This window comes from Cheilinus undulatus, linkage group 23, assembly GCF_018320785.1.
Source record: "Cheilinus undulatus linkage group 23, ASM1832078v1, whole genome shotgun sequence".
Taxonomy (NCBI): Eukaryota; Metazoa; Chordata; class Actinopteri; order Labriformes; family Labridae; genus Cheilinus; species Cheilinus undulatus.
The window spans coordinates 17,857,836-17,881,086 of NC_054887.1; the positions used below are offsets into that span (position 1 = coordinate 17,857,836).

Sequence of the window (23,251 nt, forward strand, 5' to 3'; positions counted from 1 at the left end):
GTATTGGCTCTATTTGTCCCATTTTTCAAAGCAGTGCCTATCTGCAGTGACACAGAGGGACATGTCACAGGCTCTCTGTCTCTGTCTCTGTCTCTGTCTCTCTCTCCCTCTCTCTCTCTCTCTCTCTCTCTCTCTCTCTTTCTCTCTCTATTTTTAGCTATTCAGGCCATTGCCATCATGACCTGCCAAGTTAGACATGCCCAGTTAAACAACACATAATGCGATGATGGAACAGCAGAATTGATAAACAGGAATAAAACGACATTCAATGTCGAATTTAATATTATGGACTCAACCTTTAATTTTACTGGAAAGTTAGCCAAGTTCCAGTCTCACTTAAAAACCTTTAGAAAGGGTTTCAAAGGCTTGGGTAGCATCATTGGCACAACGGCTCGCTTAAAGAGGGGGGAAAAAGTAAGGGGCTGGTTCAAAATTTAATGAAGTTTTGATAAATTGCGCCACTTCTACGCCACTAAGCTAAAATACTAGTCAATTTTTTTCTCAAACTCCAGGTCTGTTGTGATGGTTTGTTATTATCATAATGATATATATCAAAGTATTCACTAATCTGAGCATTTTTTGTTAAACACTTCCAAATTGGTGTTGTCATATATGACAAGAAGTGGCGCAGAAATTGACAAGTATTTTAGCTTAGTTGTCAATCATTGGTCCATATGTTGTGTGCTGAAACCAGTGAAAATATTCCAGCTTCACTCCCAGGTAGCAGTTTTTCTGTCCATCTTAATATATACCCTACACTTTTAGTGTAAATTTAAGAAAGCAGGTGATATAAATTGGACCAAATAAGGTTATGATAATCACAGCTTTTAAAAACTATTAAATAGAAAAGAATGTTATAAAAATTGTAAACCTTATGGCACCATGGTGATTTATGTTTACCCATTCACCCTGTTATACATATTGTGATTAAAATATATGCATAATTGGGAATATAATTTGATGAATTGCAGAATATAGAAAGTATTTAGAGGAAAAATGAAGAGTTCTACATGTTCAGATACTGTTTTGATCATCAATTACATTCTATTTTTTAAGATAGCAAATAAGAGTTTCTTTGTAATGCCTCAAGGGAAAATTTAATTTTTCCTTTTAACTTTGTACTGTTATGTGGTGTATTGGGCACCATAATGAACAGTAAGTGGGTTGTTGTTAGTGGAATAAATCGTGCATCACCATGTTCAGGCTCTATTTTGCTGTAACATCCCGCTCTCTTACATGATCCTTTACATAAGTGTTTGTTTCATCTTTTGTTTATGACTTCCTACTCTAGCTTCCTTTATTAAAGCTGTCCCCTTCCTCCTGTTTCTTTAAATGTCACCTGTGGGAGGCCACTTAATGCTCTGCTTATTAATCAGGCTTGTTTTATAAGCAGGAGATCAACACTTAAATACTTAAGCATTGAGTGGGGCACAATCAAAGCAGATAGTATTTCTCTGCACCTGCCTTACCAAATGGAGAATCGTGTGTGTGCTGGTGTGTCTCAGCTAAATTTGTGCCAGTTATTAGGCGTTTCAAGGGGGCCATACACCCACGCACAAACACCATGAGACCAGGCGTGTACAGCGCAGTCACCTGCCTCTCTGTCTGCATTGATTGGCGTTGTACAGTGAGTACAAAAGCGGTAATTTAGACCCTCTTGCCTCCCATTGTGACATTGAGGCATCTTTGCCCCTCTGTGCTCTTAATGGTTCAGTGTAGCATGTTGAGCCTCCCACAGTTCCTCTCCATTCACAGGGATATAAAAGACGTTAATAGACAAAATTGCAACAGTTTGCTGCAATTAAAAGTGAAAGGGAACAACTTTATGTTCCCACATTGGTTATTTACACTGAAAAGATTATTTTGACTGCAGAGTTTGCCAAATTAAAGGCCTTTATTTGAAGTTTAATGCTCCAGGTTTAAAAACAGAACTGTTGTAGTGCTATGGAAAAGTACTTTCCTCCCTCCTGATTTTTTTTTCCATAGTTGTCACACTTAAAAGTTTCAGATCATTAAACAAATTTTGATATTAGAAAAAGATATCCTGATTAGATGCAAAGGCAGCTCTTAAATGATAATTTTATTTATTAGGGGAAAAAGCCATCAAAACTTAACTGGTCCAGTGTTACACCAGATGTCATGCGATGCACACCTTCCAAAAAAAATCAACTTTTATCTCGACAATCCACAGAATAGTTTACCAAAAGTCTTGGGAATCTTCAAGATGGTTTTTTGCGAACATCTTGGTTTTGCATTGGTTTTGGCCTTGGAACTCTCCCATGGGCACCATTTTTGCCCAGTCTCTGTGTAATTGTTCAATCATGAACTCAGACCTTAAATGAGCCAAGTGAGGTTTGGTCTTAATTTATCCTGGGTTCTTTTGTGAGCTCCTGGATGAGTCTTCAATGCACTCTTGGAGTAATTTTGGCCACTCATGTTCCAAGTTTTCTCCATTTGTGGACAGTCGCTCTCACCATGGTTCGGTGGAGTCCCAAAGCCTCAGAAATTGCTTTGTTACCCTTTCCAGACTGATAGATTTCAATGGCTTTGCTTCTCATTTATTTCTGATTTTTTTTGCAATGACGGCACAATGTGTTGCTTTTTGAGATCTTTTAGCCCCTAGGTTCTAAAGTGGTGGGTTGGGACCCAAAGTGGGTCGCAAAGACATTTTCAGTGGGTTTCGGATGTATGCCTGGGAAAAAAATATGTCTGCCAGACCTGTTGAATCAAGAAATCACCTAAGTAGAACCTGTCTTACAAAATGAAGTAGGCTAAAGCTCGGCTCTGAAATGGCCAAGAGTCAAGACCCATGCCATGTCCTTGTCAACCAATCATTTGGACTTGAGATGGAACAAAAGCGTGATAAAAGCATATCATAGACTTTTTGCTACATATTTTTACAGTGTCTTCCTGACCCACTTTTGGGTCCCAATACAAAAGTTGAGAGCCAAGAAGCTGAAAGATCTCAAAAAGCAACACATCATGTCGCGATCCAAAAGAGTTCAAGCAAACTACAGTGAGTGTCATTATCCACAAATGGAGAAAACTTGGAACAGTGGTAAACCTCCCCAGGAGTGGCCGGCCTAGCAAAATTACTTCAAGAGGGACTTGATGACACATCCAGAAGGTCACAAAAGAGCCCACAACAACATCTAAAGAGTTGCAGGCCTCACTTGACTCAATTAAGGTAAGTTTTCATGATTCACCAACCAGGGTGAGAGCTATTATCCACAAATGGGGACAACTTGAAGCAGTGGTTAACCTTCTTAGGAGTGGCCGGCCTACCAATATTACTTCAAATTGTATTGAGGGCTCATTGAGGAGGTCCTAAAGTACCCAGGACATCTAAAGACCTGTAGGCCTCACTTGATTCAGTTAAGGTAAGTGTTCATAATTTGACAACAAGAAAGAGACTGGGCATAAATGGCATCCATGGGAGAGTTCCAAGGCCAAAACCACTGCTAAAAAAAAAAAACTCAAAGGCTTGTCTCACACGAGCCATAAAAACATCTTGATGATCCCCAAGACTTTTGGGAAAATATTCTGTGGATTGATGGGACAAAAGTTGAACTTTTTGGAAGGTGTTACATCTGGTATAAAACCAATACAGCATTTAATAAAAGTTCCAGTGGCTCATTGCCATTTATTCCAAACGCTTTCTTGCAGTTGTTGCTGCCAAAGGTTGTACAACCAGTTATTAGATTTAGGGGGCATTTACTTTTTCACAAAGGGAAATGTAGGTTTGGATGGCTTTTTCTCTTAATAAATGCCATCATCATTTAAAGATAACACCTTTTTTTATGCTAAGGTTGTCTTTGTCGCTGTAAATGTGACCAACAAACAGATCCAAAACTGTACAAGTATATATAAGCAAATTTCCACTGTTTGATGCTGCTTCTCCTTTTTTTTCCCACAAAAGCTGATAGCCTTGCCCCTACAGGCTCATCATAAAGTCTGAGTCCGTCTTCATCCCACAAAGTTTCACTATTTACCATTCAGCTGACAGCGGAGACAGCCCATTATATAAAAATTCATACTCTGGTGACAAAACCTTCAGAAATAAAAAGATGTGGTCCACTGGAAATTGAAAGCCGTCGTGAATGGGAATGAACCGGCTGTGGACAGGTTTGCACCCCTGCTGCTGTGATTTTTCTTGCCGTAGGCGTCGCGCTGGGGAAGGTGTGTCTTTGAAACCAAGTTTTGATGGGGATTTTTGTTGCACTAGATATAACTGTGACTGAAAGACTATGCATGATTGAATTGAAAACAAATAGATTCAAGCTAAAATGGAAAATAACAGACCAGATCCCCAACATTATTGATGACTCCTTTCATTTTTGGTCTTAACCGTAACATGCTTTAAATCCATGCTGTGAATTTCAGCTCAAAACACCAAACTTGTAATATCTAACACCTGAATATGACATTTGAGATTAAATAATAGAAGCAGCATCTGTTCTCGCACACCTCCTCTTCCTATCTGCACTGTATCAACTGAATATAGCTCGACTGCATTACTCTCAGAGAGAAGACTAATGAGAAGAAGAGACTCCTGGTTAGAATTAGAGAGAGATAAAGGGATGGAAGGTGGAGAGCAACGCTGTAGGAAGATGGAGGAGAAGGCCAGCAGCAGCGTGCGAGGTGGTGATTTGTCTTTGAGGCTCGGGCGGTGTTGGCGTCGGCAGCGTCAGCTAAACAAGGCCATCTCATTTCCTGTTGTCTGCAGGAAGCAGCTGTCTGCTAGCGCCGTCGCTGCTGCTGCTACTCAGAGCCCCCGGTCATCAATCTCCCCCGTTTTAATTGGTCTGCACCACACTGCGACGGACAAAAACACACATACACAGAGACACACTCTGACAGAAATAGGTGTGGAGACATAAATGTGCATGCAAGGAAGAGAAGTGTGGATGTTCTATCAAAAACACAGACACTCAGGGTGAGCATATGGCGCACAAGTACAGATATACACCTGCTTACCTCTGCTTTACAGATCAGAATTAACTGTTAATGATCAGCACAGGATTTTTCCTCATCAACTTTGATTGAGCGATGAAGCATTTATAGTACACAAAGCATATGTGCATTAAATGCCGCTTAAAATGAACAATTATTGATGCTAACGGCTTTTTAAGGGTAACAAGGTAGATTTATCCTGAGCTACCTGAGTATTAGTAGTGCTACAGCAGCGTCTGATCGGCAGAGCCCACTGTTACCATTAAATTTCAGCAATCAGCCTCAGCCACTGAAGGTAGTATTCATTCACCTGACCATCCCCCCAACAGGGACTGTCATGACATTGTTTTCAAATACATGTACTTTAATATGGAGTTGGTCCCCCTTTTGCAGCTATAACAGCATCTACTCTTCTTGGGGGGCTTTCCACAAGATGACAAGATGTTGGTGTGTTTTTGTAGGAATGTGTGCCCATTCATTCTGTAGAACATTTATGGGATCAGGCTCGGATGTTGGACAAAAAGGCCTGGCTTGCAATTTCCGTTGCAGTTCATCCCAAAGGTGCTCGATGGGGTTGAGGTCAACGCTCTGTATGGGCCAGCTAAGGTCTTCCAAATCAAACCATATTTTTATAGTCCTTGCTTTGTGCACTGGGAGACAGTCAATTTGGAATAAGAAAGAGCCTCCCCCAAACCATTGCCTCAAATTTGGAAACTAGCATTGTCAAAAATGTTTTGGTATGCTGGAGCATTAAGCCTGGCCTTCACTGGGGATAAGGGGCTTCATACAAATTGCCCAATTTGGTGCCCTCTATGTAGACAGTATATCACAACTTGCTCAATTTGGTGCCTTTTAAGTGGACACAAATTGGCAATTTGCCTGATGTGGTACCCTGTAAGTGGACAAAATTTGACTAACTGCTCCATTTGGTGCCTTCTGTATGGACAAAATTTGACATTTTGCCTTCTTCGGTGCCCTGTATGTGGAAAAATTAGACAAATTGCCCCCTATGGTGCCTTCTTCATGAACAAATTTAGCAAATTGCCTGATTTTGTCCCCTAAAAGTTGAAAAAAACTGACAAATTGCCCACTATGGTCCCTTTTTTCTGAACAAATTCATCAAATTGCTTAATTTGGTGCTCTCTAAGTAAACAAAATTTGACAAATTGCCTCCCGTGGTGCCTTCTACATGGACAAATTAAGCTAACTGCCAAATTCGGTCCCCTCCATGTTGAAAGAAAATGGCAAATTGCCAAATGTGGTGCCTTCTTTATGGACAAATTTAGCAAATTGACTAATTTGGTGCCCTCAGAGTAAACAAAATTTGATGAGTTGCCCACTGTGGTGTCTTCTTTATGGACAAATTTAGCTAACTGCCCAATTTGGTGCCCACTGTGTGGACAAAATTTGACAAATTTCCCTCAAAGTGGCGCGCCGGTAGTCGAGTGGTTAAGGCGCATGTCATTTACGCAGGCAACCCGGGTTCGAATCCGGCCCCTGGCACTATCTCTTGCATGTCTCTCCCCGCTCTCTCCCCCCTTTCCGACTCTATCCACTGTCCTATCAAATAAAGGCAAAAAGGCCAAAAATAAATCTTAAAAAAAAAAAATTCCCTCAAAGTGAGCAAAATTCGGCGTTGTGTGCTTTAAGTCGAAACTTAGATGAATACTTTCTTAGTGGACAAAAATGTAAAAAAAATGCCGTCTTGATTGCTACCTAAATAGACAAAAATTGACCAAGTGCCCTCTTGAGTGCAAAATTTAAATTTGTGCTCTCCTTGTGCAAAAAATTCAAAGAGCACCCATTGGTGCTGGACAAAATTATACAAATTACTCTCATAAGTGCCCTTTGTGTAGAAAGAAAATGTTTAGTGCCCTCCCAATGAATGTATGGCAAAGTGTTTTTAGGCTGCCTTTAAATGGACAAGACATGATGGGCATGGTGCACCTTCAGTGAATGACACCACATGTCCAACAGTGTAGAAAATGCAATGAAGCTCTTTGGTGTAAAGTTCATTTTCACTGACATCCTCTCTTGTGCATCTCTGTTGCATCAGTGGTTAAATGGTTGAAAATTACAGGTTTATTTTATAGCGATGTAGCAGTTATGATCAAAAATGGTTAAATCTTAACCAGGATTTCTGGCTATTTCACTGTGAATGTTTGACACCTTTTTGAGCTATGGTGCCCTTTTTTATCATTTTTGCCCCTGCCCCTCAAAGATCCTGAGTCTGCTGCTGTTGGAGAGTGGCATGAGGACAGACCTGTGTTTCAGTTTCCTATAAGCCTTGTTCTCCTTCGAAACCGTCCTGATTATAAAGCTCATTTCTACCTGCTGCTGTAAGCATGTGGACACACTCACACACATTGACATAATTAACATAATGCAGCTCTGCACCTTCCCATCACTCCCGTCTCTTTCTCTCTTTTGTTCCCTTAAACAAACACACATTTAAACTCCCCCTGCCCACCCTATGCTTTGCACACACACACGCTCCCACACATGTGAACACACACTGAAAGCCTTTAGCGTGCGTGCTGCAGCATCGGGGCAAGGCCAGGGTAGAAACAGCAGGGAGCCTGGCAGAGGCGTGGGCGGCGTGTGTGGGAAGACCATATGCATTTCAGCAGGCACCGATGAAAACACATGCTGCTGCACTTAATCACACACAGTATTGTCACATCAAAAAAGAGAGAGATGGAGAAAGAAAAACAATATATTAACATTCACACACATTTCTTTCTTTGTCGCACCAAGACACAGACTTAAAGCAAATCCTGTGCAGGTTTCAGATGGTGCGCACCAACTGGAATCTTAATTCTTCTTCAAAACCAGTCAAAAAAGAGGGACTGGAGTCAACTTGTTGTGCAGCTTCAGTTGTGGACAAAGTTGACACAGTGCCATCTAGTGGTGGTGGTGAAAACAGCTTGGAGCATTTACCTGCATGTTCATACCTGCTGCACTTAAATGCACAGCTATGCCATGTTTCCACTAAAAATATTGCCATGCAGACTGACTTCATCCTCCATTCAATTGTCTTTTTCTTCAGCTATGTGCTTTGAAACCTCTCGAGTACGTCTTTATATTCTCGCCTGTGACTCCATTAATTTAACACCACTGTAGAAATAAGTAAGTAGTGTGCATTGGAGTGTGTAATATTCCCACAGAATCAATATTGAATGTGCAGTCAGGGTAACAATTAAAAGCTGCCATTCTTGCATCTACTGCCTGATCCATTGGAATGAAAGCTAATGTTGGTTGTGCAATAAAAACCCATAAAGTGTCACCATCCATTAAAATCCTTTTATGACTTTGAAATCTTCCTGAAGAGACCGGGTAGTGCTGTGACTAAGAGTAATCGCATATAGATAAGTGCTTTCAAGTGTCCCTGGATGTGGTGTATTGATGTATTGACATGTGGCTGTACATTTTTTTATGGCAGCCCATCAGTCTGTTAGTCGCAAGCCTGCCTGCTCTTAGCCTTTCTCTCTCCGTTTCCAAGTTCACTGTGTCCTGTCCTTGCTCTCGTGACACGTCTTTACGGCTGAATCAGAATTCAACATAGCTGATGGGTTCGTGCCTGAGGGGAATTCTGGGAGATTTAAAAACTGCTGACTCTCTAATCGACCTCTGCTCACTCTTGCACTGCCGTCTTCCTTTAAATCTTTTGTCTTTTTCCCATTCCTCTTTCGGCATCATTACGCTGCAGCTGCAGATAGAGATAGATGGTTGGATCCCAGCCCTTCCCATTTAGAGAGGCGTTTGTTACCTTAGGTTTAGTTTCCGGTGGGGAATTAATTCAGAGTTTCAGCTATAAAACATCTTTGACTGTGCCTGTTCTCATTTATTTTCATTATCTTGAAAAAAAATCAAACATTTAGCTTCTCGTAATGATTCTAGAGTCCCTCGAAAGCAGATGATTCTCATAATAGCATATCCCTGTTGGTACAGTGTCTAGAAAAAGTATTCACTCCTTTGGATGTTTTACCCTTTTATTAATTGATATCAGTTAAATAAAAAATATGTAAGGTGAAATAAGTGACTGCATAAATACCCCCCCCCATTTAAAGTGACTGACTTTTTTCAACAGAGGCCCATCCAGTGTTCCTGGCCAACATAACACCATGGAGACAAAAGAACACCCCAAGAAACTCAGAGAAAAGGTCATTGAAAAGTATAAGTCAGGGGATGGATACACAACCTCCTGCTAGAGTCCAGTTAAATCCATCATCAAGAAATGGCAGGAACATAGCACATGTGTAAATCTGCCTAGACCAAGCATCCTCACAGACTGAGTGACTGCAGAAGAAGGAGACTAGAGAGAGAGGCCAATAAGACACCTATGACTACTCTAATGGAGTTACAAGCTTCAGCAGCTGAGATGGGAGAGACTCTGCACACAACTGTTGCCCAGGTCATTCACCAGTCAAAGCTTTATGAGAGTTTCCCAGAATGCATGTGGAAGACTCCATGGTCAAGTGGGAGAAAGTTCTTTGGTATGATCAGACAAAAATTGGGCTTTTTGGCCATCAGACAAGACACTATGTTTGCTGGACACCAAACACTCCACATCAGCATGGTGGTGGCAGAGTCATGCTGTGGGGATGCTTCTTGGCAGCCAGCCCTGGAAGGCTTGTCAAGATAGAGAGTAAAATGAAAGCAGCAAAATACTGGAAAATCCAGGAGGACAATCTTCTGTTTGCAAGAGAAGAGTTATTTCCCAGCAAGACGATGACCCAAAGTATACAGCGAAAGCTCCACAGAAATGGTGAAAAGCCAAATTATATTGACCATGATTGTTTTATAAAATCAATGAAAGGGTAAAACATCCAAGAGGGTGAATACTTTTTATAGGCACTCCATATTATGCCATCTAGGAATGATATTTATCCACCTATAGTGCACCACACGAACAAATATCCATCTCCAAACCATAAGCTCTGACATATGCTTCACACTGACACATAATTACATGCTGTCATGAGCAATCATCAGAAGGGAACTGTGTTGGAGAGCGACTAGTGCAGCCATGTTGAATCCAGAGGAGACAACACACCCTGAGGGAAGCACAGGGATGTGATGACAAACTCCTTCTGAATTTGAATACAAGACTTTGTGTGTTTGTGTGTTTACACGAGTGTGTCTGTGTGAGTCTTTGACAGCGCTTGTGAGGATTTCAAGGAGACAGTGAAACAAATAGTGGGTGGATGCAAATGTGAAGGTAAAGCCAGTCTGTCGTCCTTAAGATGGACAGAAGTGATTGATTCTTTGTCTTTGTCTGCCTGTTATGGTGATGTTTAAGGGGGGGGGAACTAATACTGAAACCAAACCTTTGCAACAGCCAGAATATAGACTGAAAATACATGTTAAACCTCATTCCTCTCCATCTCATTTAAAAAGAGCTCATTATGAATCTACTGCAACAAAAGAAGTCATGTACGCACCCAGAGTCAAGGAATTTCTTCTTTTTAGTTTCCAAAAACTGCAAAGGCATGCATACTTAATTGTAAAAATATATTGGCAAGATCTCAGTACTAAAAAGTTATCACTAACTGAACAGTGACACCAGCACACTGTGAGGTTGAAGCCAGATTTTTAATGAAGCCCAAAGTAGTTCCTATTATGCCATTAGGGTAACGTTAATCATTACTCAGACTATGATTACAGACTCTACTGATTGACTTCAAGTGTTAAAAAGTTCTGAAGTCGGACTGTCCCCGAGAAAGGTCAGAAACAACTTAGACTGCAGGAACAAACAACATTTTATCCAACTCAGGCTGGTGAGTTTGGTCTACCATCCCAGGACAGGAGGAGAGACTCTCAGAGTTTCCCACTCCTGACTTTACATCTTAATCTGGAGCTTTGAAGTAACCTAACCGTCCCTCCAAATATCTGTGGATACACAGGAATATTAGAGAGACAGACACTTGCAGAACAATCAGCAGTCATTTATGTACTGATTACCAAAAACTCCTTTATATGATCCAGCTCGTATTCCCCTCTTTAATTGGCTCTGACTGTTACACCTTTGCTTTACACTGGTCCAGTGTGAAGTATCATCCTCAGTGCTTATGGGTCAGTCAGATGTAGTGTGTGTGATAGTGCAGATAAGCAGATTATTGAGGCTTGTTAAGATTTCATCCACATGGGGTGAGGCTTGTTGCTGCATCCCTGCGGCACTTCTACAGACACCTCTGCTGTGCACAGCAGCTTTATGTCTGTGCTTTTGCTGTCTCCTAGCAATGATACTGAATTCACTAACATCTTTGTATCTTATTGGTATAACTGTTGGGATTTTGGAAACATGGAACAACAAAAAAATAACTAAAAATCAGTCCAAGAATTAAGATTAGGATAATAATATCGTTATTATTTAATAGATCTTGGTATTAAATTAACAGAAGGCATAAGGCACTAGCAATAAGGACAATGTGTAAGCACAATAATCACAGACAACTTCTCTTTAATTTATAATAGAAGTTATTCAATGAAGCAGCATCAATTAGATCCAACAGTGCCTTAACAAAGAGCTATTATGATATTAAACTACAACAAAACAAATAATTTACAAGCAAAGCAAAACATGGCAGAGGTGAGAGAGAGAAACAAGGTACAGGAAAGATGGCTTACGTACTTAAAATGGCTGACTAAAACCAAGGCCTTAACATGGGCATCTCAAGGTAAACCAACAACAAATAGGCAGACAAAAAGTACAAATTCAGCTTTCAATGCGTGCACATGAAACACTTCCTACAGCTAATTCTTCCCAGAGCCTCTTACTTGTAACCATGGTGTGTGAATTGAGTCTTGTGTCCAACTAGATCCAGAAGTGAGTAGATGTTAGCCTATTTATTTTCCTTCCATGGTTCCAGCAAGTTAAAAGTCTTGTGGCAACAAGATTCAGCTTTAGGAGGAGGGCAGGGCTTGTATCTCTCTAAGGTAGGAGAAGAGTTGTGTGTCCCTCTTTGGATACTGATGGGCTGTCACCAGCACTCCTGTCTGGATGACGTCGAAGTAAGGAAGGAAGGAAGAGACTCTTTGCACTCAACCAGTCGATTGCTGAATGCTCTAAAACTTCAGCTGAAGCTGGGAAAACTGAGCAACAGTGGAAGGCAGCTGGTCTCCTGCTACACTGGTTTTTGTTACCTGTGGACCCCCTGCCAAGTCTCCTCAGGTCTATCAGAGAAAATTTGTCCTGCTGTAAGGGCTCCAGGGATAATGAGTCTCTCACTTTATGACTCTTAGTTTGAATGATTTCCTCCAAAACTACAAAAACAGGCTTCTGCGAGTTTGCTAGGCCTGAGTCTTATTGCTCACATGGCTGATTCCCAAAACAACTTCCCAGGCAAAGCAAGCACTGTAACTAAATTTTTGGAGGCGTATTTCGAATGTGTCCCTGTCTTTCAAGAAAATGAAGGCTATTATAAAAAGCATGCATTCCACTCATGGTTTAGTCAACCTAAACTGGCTTTTATGAGATTCTTTTAAAGGATATAAGGCCTCTATCTGCACTGACACTTTTATACATTGAACAAAAGAAGGACTTGAAGGATGATACCTGTCTTTCCTGTGTCTGCTTTCACTATTTTTGCAGGAAAGCTTTGAGCTTGTTAAAGGTTAAAAAAAAAAATCTCAAGCACCAGTATAGAGGAAGCAAGATCCTGGAATATCTTTCTCTGATAGATCACACAGTAGCTCAGGATAAGTGGTGAAATTATGTCAATTTAGCCCAATGTAAAGTCAGGCTCAGTTGTAGCCTTGAGACATAAAACGAAGCTAGCTGTCAGTCTTCAGTAATGGAGGTTCAGGCCAAATGTATCAGTGTTTTGTGTAGGAGGTTTGGCTCAGAGAATGAGTGAAAGAAGAAAAAGCTCTTCTGAGTTTGTGATTCATCTGCAGTTGAGTGAAGCTGATGGCTTTTGAATGGCTGTACAGTGTGTGTTAGCTTTGTTTGGTGTCATTTTTTATCGCCACCATCATCTTCTCCAGAAGCTGTTACTCTCTGTGCAGTATGCCACACCATCAGCAACATTTGGGAAGATGCGGATGTAATGATAATGAGCTGGAGGAGATTCTCTTTCAAGATCCATTTGGAAATCTTTAAGCTCTTCTCAGCTTTATTAATCCATTTGCATTTAAATCCAGCTTTTACGACTCTTTATTTCAAATGATTCCCTCTAAATTCTCTCCCTAAACACTCTCTTTAATGCGTGTTGTCTTTCTAACGACACCTACCCTCCTAAAATGTAAATTTGCTGACATGTCGGGGTTTATATTGTGGCCCCCGATGGTGCTTTTAGCCCAGTTACCTTGGCTGAAGCTTCTTGCAACACCCATGGGCTCTGTATTATTGTGAAGGGGCTTGCGGCTCGTCTCCAGATGGCCCTCTGGATCGACAAAGTCGTTTTACTGCCTCGTCTTTGCTACATTACTCAAACGTTATCACCCCTGCCTGCAAAAATCCATCTGTGCTCTCACACCAACTTGAAGATCCATCATCCTGACACTCATATTGAAACAATGACAATAATGACAGCGCGAGATGGATCCCTGAACAACACCATGCACGTTTAAACTGGCAACTTTTGTGAAAGGATCGATTTTTGGGAATGAAGATGTCAGCAGGAATTGTATTTTTTTGAAAGACAGAGTGTTTAAGTTGTGCTTTCTACATATTTAAACAGAAGCTGTATGTCTGGCCTCCTTTGTTTTGCCAGCTTGACAGTTTTAATGAGGCCACAGAAGAGTTTCTCCTGTTTAACTTTCTGTTGGGGTAGTTGTAAAGGGAATCAATGAAGGATTTAGAAGAGGTTGAGGTTCCACTCACACGCCTCAGTTCTTGCTGACTAATTGGAGCAGATGCTGAGTAGTTTTATCTCAAAGATAGTGCTAATTTGTTTCTCTTATGAGCGTTTTCTGAAGTGTGTTCATGCTAGCTTAACAATCTTCTCCTTTTACCTACTGGAATAAAGATGGGTGGTGTATCTCCACCTTCTTCAGTGGTACAAAAGTGAAGCCATAATAACACTCTTGATGTTGCACATTTGAAGTGACAGTCTGCAGTATGGATCTGCTGGTGGAGTCACAATATCGCCAACCAACAAGAGTCTATAAATATCTAGGAAGTGAGAAGACCAGTTGCTGGAGTTTTGGGAAAGGAATGTTGTCCCATTCTTGTCTGAAGTAGGATTCTAGCAGCTCAACAGTCCTGGGTTTTCTTTACCAGATGTTTTGTCTTATAATGCTTCAAATGTTTTTGTTGGTGGAAGTTCTGGACTGCATATGCAAGGCCTTCCCTGAAAGAGACGTTGTCTGGAAGTGAACATATATTATTCTTAAACCTCTATGTATCTCTTAGCATCTGTGCTATCTGTGCTTTTTAAAATAAGCTCAAATTTAATTAATTTGACCACAGAACAGTTTTCCATTTTGCCTCAGTCCATTTTAAATGGGCTTTGGCACAGAGAAGATGGTGTGTTTTTGGATTGTGTTCACATAGGGCTTGTTCTTTGCATGTTACAGATTTAACTTGCATTTGTGAATGGCACAGCCATCTATGTTGACAGACGATGGTTTCCTGAGCCCATGCAGTGATTCCCAGAGCTGCATGCCTGTTTTTAATGCAGAGTCGCCTGAGGGTCTGAAGATCACGAGCATCAATCATTGACCTTCTGCCTTTTACCTTGAGTAGAGAGATTTCTCCAGATTTTCTGAATCTTTTGATATTATGTTCTATATATGGAGGGATATTCAAAGTTGTCACAATTTTCTGAAACTGTTCCACGATGTTAAGATGAATTTTTTTGAGGATTTGTGGGCTTCTCATTTTAAATTCTGAGAGACTCTGCCTTACTAAAATGCTCCTTTTATACCCAGTCATGTTACTGACCTGTTTTCAATTAAGCTGATTAGTTGCATATCCATGCAAAATAGCCTGCTTAACACTTGCAACAGTGTCTTTAGTTGTTGTAAAGTTGTTATATTAATGTATGGTTGTACAAATTACCAGGGCACATCTAAACTTGCCTTGTGTACCTTGCCATGCCTTTTGAAACTACTGCTTTAGACTCTCACCATTCTTCCTCTACTCTTCAAATATGGTGCACAATGCACCAAAAGAGCAGCATTTATGAACAGATTTATAAATCATGGTTTCACACAAACAAGAGCTAAAGAAAAGCCTTTCATAAAAAGAATAAATTGGACATACGCATGTCCAATCAGTTAACATGGAGGAGGCAGAGCTAATGACCTAACAGCAGCCCTAAAACCTCTATGGAAACCACAGATGCTGGAAAGTATATACAGAATTTCACATTTAGATTACTCTGACCACAGAACAGTTTTCCATTTGGCCTTTAAATGAGCTTCAGCCTGGAGAAGACATTGCAATTTTTGGATTGTGTTCACATATGGCGCCATCTTTGCATGATACAGCCTTAACTTGCATTAGTGGATGACACAGTGAACTGTGTTAGCAGGTGCCCCAAATGAATTGGCTTCACTGTTTGCGAGCTGTCATGTCCATCTGTGTATACCAACTATGATATGTAGTTCTGCTTGTGTCCAGGGTTGTTTATGTTGCCTCCAAATAATGCAGAGCTCCTACTGCTTTTAACAAATAGCTTTGCCCTTCCAAATCACCATCTAGAGTCATCATCTTAGCTTTACCTCAGTCTTATATTCCATCTAAGAACTCAGTTTTGCTTGATTTTCTCCCAGGAAACATTCATCTTTATCCTCTCTCTCTCTCTTTGATAAGTTAAGGTCATATATATATCTCAGGTCTCACAGGTCAAAGAATTCTTTGAGAGGAGTTTGATTTATTTGTGCATTTATATGTGCTGAGCGCTTGAGGTGGCGCTCACTCGTGCATGGTTCACCCTGTAGTGTGTGTGTGAGACGGGGCCAGTGACCAGTGATTCCCTGACAAACGAGGAGTGTGTGTGCCTCTGCCAAGCCATACATTACTGTCTGACCCAAAGTGACCACCAGACCCCAGCTTACTGTGAGGAATTGTGAATATGAATGCTGCAGGACTGATTGTATTTTTGTATTGAGTTAAAATATTTTTTTCTATTTGCACATTTATGCAGCACTTAAATCCAAGACGAATTTCCTTGAGGGGACAATAAAGCGTATCAGTTCGTTTGGTTTAGTCTGTTTTGATAGGATACAGTGTCCTTTAATTTCATAGCCTGTCCTATTTGATTTTGCCACATTGTTTTGTGTAGTGTCATATAATATGTTATTGTATTATTGCAGATTGTGTTTTGTATAGAGATAAGATTCTCTGCCCTAACCCAAACCCAAGCCTGAGGCTGGTCCAACATGGCCCGAGTAGGTCTAGTTAGGATCCTCGCCCCTAGTCTTTGACTTATAATGGCTTTAGAACAGCATTCCTCTGTGCAGACTCACTGCAAAAATAAAAGACAGTCCTGCCGGGCCCTGGTCAGGTTTTGGTGTCTTAGAGACCACACGTCAAGCGATAGTTGTCTCAGGTGCATGTATGTTTTTGTACAGAATGAGTGAGAAAGGCTGTTAAAAAGCAGGGCCATCAGCTTGCTCCAATCTTGGTGCACATAATGAAATAGTACCAGATCTTATTATATCATAATAGATCATATGGTGTTATATTGTAGGGCAGAGTGTTGTATTATGTAGTAGGAGGTTGACTAATTACTTAACTAAATGTAATTTATTGTGTCTTATCATACTTTTCTCTGTGGGGAGGTTTTAGGTTAATACTACTACCACAGTTGTCTGGTAAAGTCTTGCACTAATAGTACCACAGCAGTACTTTAAAGCTTACTGTCTTGCTCACCTTGAATATTATACAGAGCTTATAAAAATTAAGCTCCCACAGCAGATCTTAACATCCCAGACAGGCCATGTAGGACCCATTCATGCAAGGGTTCTCAGTTACTGAGCACAAGTTCATGTCTCATTGCTTCTGTGATCATGGTTCACAACAGCTGGTGATGTCATGATGCTGGTGTATGTTTGATATTTAAAGGTTCGTTCCTCTTGTGTCGTCCTCTGTCCAGGTTCATTCACGAGATAGAGATGAACATGGGGCAGGGTCAAGCCAAGCAGTGCCAGCTCCGAGCCTTCCTCACGTACTACATCAATGACCTCTTCCTTAACCAGGTCAGTAAAATGACACAAGAATTCCTTTTATGCTGTCTGACAGAATGGAGTAAAGCAGTACTTTGGCAGAACACTGGAGCTCTGAAAGAAAATAAGTATTTCAAAGCAAAACAGACTCTGTTATTTCTATGTTTTGTATTCTGCTAATAAAAAAAAGTCACTGTCTGTTCTTGGCACACAATAGCCAGAAAGTTTTGTATTGTATTGAATTGAATGGAACAGAACCAATGATGTAGCTGTGGGACAATCCATTGGCCTAAATGTAGTGCTGTTTCCCTTCAGTTTTTCAAAATCTGATAACACTGAAACCCAATGGCAGAGTTCTGGGAAAATTGTACTTCTTGGTCTTCTCAATATTGCTTTAATCATACCCTGTCATACTAAATGGCTTTTAAATTTCCAAGCTCATAGATGGCCAGAGGACAAATAGATTGCTTTTTTCAATCAGTATGTAACAACATCATAATAAAAAATATTTCCACAAAAATTTAATAAACTTTTATCTTTTCATTTGATTGTGGAAAATTGAGCTTTATAAGCAAACCATCATGTTTAAAATAGGGGTGGTAATTTCAAGCAAAGTCATGAATCATATATAAACTTTTCTTTATAAACATGCTGCCACTTTCATCTCCATTAGCCTTTAAAAAACACTCAATGATACAAGATTGTGATGCAGCACAGATAGATGGAGAAATGCATTGACATTTTACAGAGTTGTGATGACGTGATGGGAAAAAAACACACTGAACAATCCATGTTATGAAAGCGATATCCTAAGTGTGTGTTAGCATTATGCTAAGACATAATGGAACCTGCCATTAATGGGTAGCATTTTGGTTACTTCAGTTTAACTTAAACTATCTTTATATTTGGCAATATTATGTGAAACAGGCTGTTTAACTGTAAATTTACATACATTTTGCAACTGTTTGTTAAGTTGAGAGAAGTAAAGCACGCCTTGAGGTAAAAGAAAATAGCTGATATAGCCTAATATACTGCCAAAAAGCCAAAGATTGAGGCTGAATTAAGGCGTGTAATGGCAAGTAAGCTGCCTGAGGGCACCATTGGGCATAAAGGAGGATTGACACAACCCGGGTCATGCTCTGGGTGTTCTTGCATTTTACCAGGGTCATGGTAGAATCATCCACACCTTTAGTGCACAGTGAGGGGTGGATTTGGTGAGCAATCACGGCCTAGGGCGTGTTGTAGGGTTGCCATGAACTCCTGGTCATGCAGTGGATGTCCCAAAGGCCCAAGAACCGCAGATGGTCTCTGGGTTGGTCACCAGGGGCGAAAAGGCCCAGACAAAAGAAATGCCATCAAGCTTGACCTTGGTTCAGTAGCCAAGGTCAAGCTTGATGGCATGTACATCCACTATTGAAATTGTTCTTAGTTGTTTAAAGGTCAAAAACTACTATCAGATCATATTTGGGCACTTTTGTTTTATGATTGACAAATGATTTCAAAGCTGTTGAGGCTAAGCCAGTGCTGGAAGTCTTTGAGGTGCTGCACCTGGGCTTAACTATGCGCTAATAAGCTTTACCATGTCTGATGAAAGGAACCCAAGGCAAACTTATACATACATTTATTGCTTTCAAACTTCAGTGTCATCATAATGGACAATTGTAATCCAAACAACTCACCAGCACGACAAAAAATGTCCCCTACACTGGCTTCTCAAAAAGCTGTTACCCTTCCATCTGCAACTCCTTGGTTCTTCTCATTGGCTCCTACAGTCGTACATTTTGTAGCTAATGAACCAAGTGTTTCAAGAGTTTCATGCAAATGTCAGCAGGCAGGCTGCTTGCTTCTTTTGTTACTTGATTATGGTTAGCAAACAGCATTCAGATGCACTACAGCCACTGTTTAGCAGTAGTGCCACATTACAACCAGGCCATGGTAAAAAGAAATTGAAAATGTACAGTGTAAGTGATAAAAATCAAGTTAAACCTTCAATTTCTTTGAATTAGTGTCTATTTGAGTATTCAAAGTCATGCCGCATTCCTAGTTGATAATAACTGCTTCATGCAACATTGTTGCCCTCAGATTATAACAATAAGCTTCTGAATTTAAAATAACAGAACTCAATATTAAACAATGTATTTATTTATGTATATTCTGCAAGTTTTTAACACATTTTTACCCCCATAAGTAACAGTAAGCATCTTTACTCTTGTAAAAAGCAAAAATATCTCTTTATTTTAATGTGAATAAAACTTTAAACTTTTGAATTTCAACTTTAAGGTTCGAACAGAAATCAACAAGGAAATCGAAGCGGTGAGCAAGGCGTCAGATCCACTGAAGATCCTTGCCAGCGCTGACACCATGAAGGTCTTGGGCGTCCAGAGACCCCTACTGCAGGTGAGGAGCATCAAACACAAAATTCAAATTGACACTGACTTTATTCAATTTACCAATAAGATACAAAGAATACCACAGAGTAAAACCAAGTCAACACACCTGCATTCTCATTTGAGCACTCAGGTAGACTTTAAAAAGACACAGTACCTGCTGGCTTGGCTCTGTTTATCCTTTGTACCGTGTTTCAATGGAGGAAGTTTCTCTTGAGATCGTTCACCTTGCAGTTCTCTGTGATCAAACTTCAGCTTTACTCACACATACACACACACTTGTACCTTCTTTGTTTCACTCTCAGATCATTATACCTGACTTGCCACCTATCACACAGGATCATAATTGTGGCTGAAAAAATGTCTGATCTTTAGGCTGTATCTCATATCCACCATTGTCTTTTTCCTTAGGTCATTTTCTCCTAGAATCAGGTCTCTGATGGAGGCATCTGACCTACACAGAGGGAGAGAATATGTGGTTCAAATTTTTTCTGCAGCAATGGCATTTACAACATAACTTTGACAATGCATGACCAACATAGTAGACAACACATAAAGCTTTGCTAACCGTTTCAGTGCTAGTCTGTCTATGGTTTTTGTGCATGTATTGTATAAATATCTCTGTGTGGGTGGACATGAGTGTCATTGCTTCCATGTTCCTCTGAGACTTTTACTCAGTGCAGTTAGCTTTATGGCATGAATGTAAGTGGGGCACTATTGCCAAGGCCTTGGCTAATAAAAAGTTCATAATCTTTGTAATAATAGACATGTAATAATACAAAATTACTAATGTAAGGTTTACTTTCTTTTGGTTGCATATAGATTAAAAGTAGACAACCTTATACAACGAAACATGCAGAAGAAATGCATAGATGAGATGACAACGCCATGAACAGGAATGGGGATTATACTTGAAAAGGGAAAAACCTCCTAAATAAAGTCTAAGATGAGTTCCAGTCATTGAAGATGTAGCCAAAAAGCTTGTGAGCTTTTGAAATTCTGCATTTTAAAGAACATACAGATAAAGCATATTGTACTTCCTGTGGTAAAGATATTCAGAGAGTTGCACCATAAGGTGATTTTTGACCACAGGAACTTTTCCCAGGAACTTGGAATCTTTGAGGAATTTAACTGTATGACCTGGGATCAAAATTTATTTCTGGGGTAGAAAATCTACCCCTTGAAGGGTTCCTGCTTAGAGGATAGTACTTTCTAAAAACCCAGGAACTATGGGGGGTGTGCCTGCTGTCTTAGCGACTCTGCCAACAACTCATATACGACCAACAAGATCATTACCATTCTAATAGACCAACATTTGGGCAGCTGTGGATCAGTAGGTAGTCGGTCGTCCAGCAATCGAGAGGTTGTTGTTTCAGTGCCCAGTTCCTGCGGTCTCATGTCACTTCATCAGTGGTGTAAATGGGTATGGATGGGTTTGGAATGGGATAAGCTAGTAGTACTAGTCAGATGACTAGAACTGGTAATACAAGTGTAAGTCCATTCACCATGTACCAGTTCTCTCTGGCCACAGCCAATTTAACAGCTGAAGCTTGTCAGAGGTTAGATGAAACATCTTAGCAACCTCTACCAAGTCCAGTTGTCTCGTTTCAAGCTTTGGATAACCTGGATGACTGAAAAGCGTCAAATCCACAAAAGGTGTAAATCACAAAAATCAAATCAATATTTTTCCTACATATGTGGTTTCTGCCAAAAATCACGGTTACTTTTAGTCCCTTTGATATTAGATCTTTGGCATCTTAATCCGTATTAATAAAAGATCTGATAGCACATTATATTGAGTTTCTCTGTCTCCCCAGGACTTCAGACCTGAACAGAAACAAAAGACAACAGTAGGCCAAAGGGGTCATTTAGTACCTTGAATAGAAGTACCTGGAACTGAAAGTTCTGGGTACTTTTAGCTGAAAAATATTGTAATGATTGAAAGCTGTGTGAGAATATCTGAAGTTTTTTTTGTTATTTATCCTTTACTTAAGTTTTTCATGGATTTAAAGGGGACATATTTTACTCTTTTAAGACAAGTTTATATTGGTCTCAGAGGTCCCCAAAACATGCCTGTGAAGTCTGTTGCTGAAAAAACATTCCAGTATTGGATTTTTTTTTATTTTTTAAAGGTTTATTTTGGGCATTTTTGTGCCTTTATTCGATAGAGGATAGTGGATAGAGTCGGAAACAGGGACCAGAGCAGGAGAGAGACATGCGGTAAAGGGCCTCAGGCAGGTTTCTAAGCCAGGCCGTCCGTGTACATGGGGCGCACCTTAACCACTCGGCCACCTGCGCCCACTGTATTAGATTTTTACATGTCGAAAAACAACCTTTCTGTTTCAGCCCTTCTCAGAACAAGCTGTTTCTGTGTCTGTGGCTTTAAATGTTACCGAGCTGTCTGACTTCGCCCCTTACCCCACCCCTCTCAGGAAATGGATGTGGCTCTCCTGATCTCTGAGAGGAAGATCAGGAGAGGAGGGCATAACTCCTTCCAAGAGGGGAGGGCCAACCGAACCTGGGGGCGAGAATAACTCCTCACATGACATCATGAGGGGAAAATCTAAGAACGGCTTGTTTCAGCACACATTTTCAGAAAAGTGGACAAAGAGAGGGGGGAGGAAATGGATTTTCCTGGTGCTTGAGGGGATTGTAAACAGGCCAGGGGCACATACTTTTGTTAGAAAAGCCTGAAAAGGTGATTTTTGCATAATATGTCCCCTTTAAAACAATAAAGCTCAAGCTAACAGCATGGCATTTATAGCTGAAGAACAAAGACAGGGCATCTCAGCAGAAATTGTATTGTTTGCTCACTTTTATCTATAAATTTGATAGCAAAACATTTTCAAATTTCACAGATTTTTTTTAAACAGATTCCCTTATTTCTTCCTCTGATTCAGACTCAGAGGCTTCACAAACGGTTCTGGGCTGACTTTCACTGATTCTCAATTTCACAGCGCCAGGCAAATGTCAGTCAAAATGCGATCTGCCACTCCTACATGGCCTTGAATCATTTTCTAAACAGTGTAATGAGCTCTGTTCTCTAAAAGTGTTAAATGAGCATTTTAACCCAGATTTTGCAGATGCTTGATGAGACTTTGAACTTTGATATCATTTTTGCATTTTGACAATTTCAAGCCAAATTTCCGGAGGGTTTAAATGAAAAAAAATTAACTGATAATGACTGCCTCATTGACTGCGCCACATTTAACCACAGGCTCATCCTGCTAATTCTGGCAGCCTTTCTTATTCAAAACGTGCTCTTGGCTGCTTGAAGATTACAGCAGTGCCAAAGTGGAGATCCAGACAGTTGGCACGACTTTCTTGTGTCTCAGCTGTCAGATATCGTGGATGTTTGGTGGAGTATGGCTCTCTGTCTCTTCAATATTGTAAAAAATGTTTCTCACACACATATTTTTTTGACAGCTTTGTGTGTGATGTCGGCGCATGTGCGTTTTGTCCATGCAGTTGTCAAGGAAGACAGTGTCCCAGAGAGGTAGTTTGTTTTTTTGCTGTGTGTGTCACAAACGTTGGATTTGTCAGTGTGTGTGTGTGTTTCTGTCAGAGCCGTCCTGTCTGTTCGCCTGGTTCTCTCACAGGGAGGGAACAGTGGTGGCAGATCATTACAGAGAGAGAGAGACCGTAGGCGTTTGGAGTTCAGTGGGGTTTGTTTACGGCGCTGTGCCCCTCCTTAACGAGGAGTGTAGCATCTTGCTAATTATGCTGCTGCGGCTAATGAGCCTTTCTGCTGATAGTGGGGAGTGCAATAAAACACTCCTTTTGTTTGGGCTTTT

At 40.5% G+C, this 23,251-nt stretch overlaps 1 protein-coding gene across 3 annotated transcripts in view; it reads left to right on the forward strand.

Moving 5' to 3' along the window:
• The window catches only part of exoc4 (exocyst complex component 4), a 187,452-nt gene that overhangs the window by 96,984 nt on the left and 67,217 nt on the right, over window positions 1-23,251 (forward strand). For all 3 annotated transcript variants that reach the window (XM_041780750.1, XM_041780753.1, XM_041780754.1), the window contains exons 12-13: window positions 17,001-17,103; window positions 19,351-19,467. In XM_041780750.1, coding sequence (XP_041636684.1) covers window positions 17,001-17,103; window positions 19,351-19,467 — 220 coding nt within the window. The remainder of the gene's footprint in view (window positions 1-17,000; window positions 17,104-19,350; window positions 19,468-23,251) is intronic.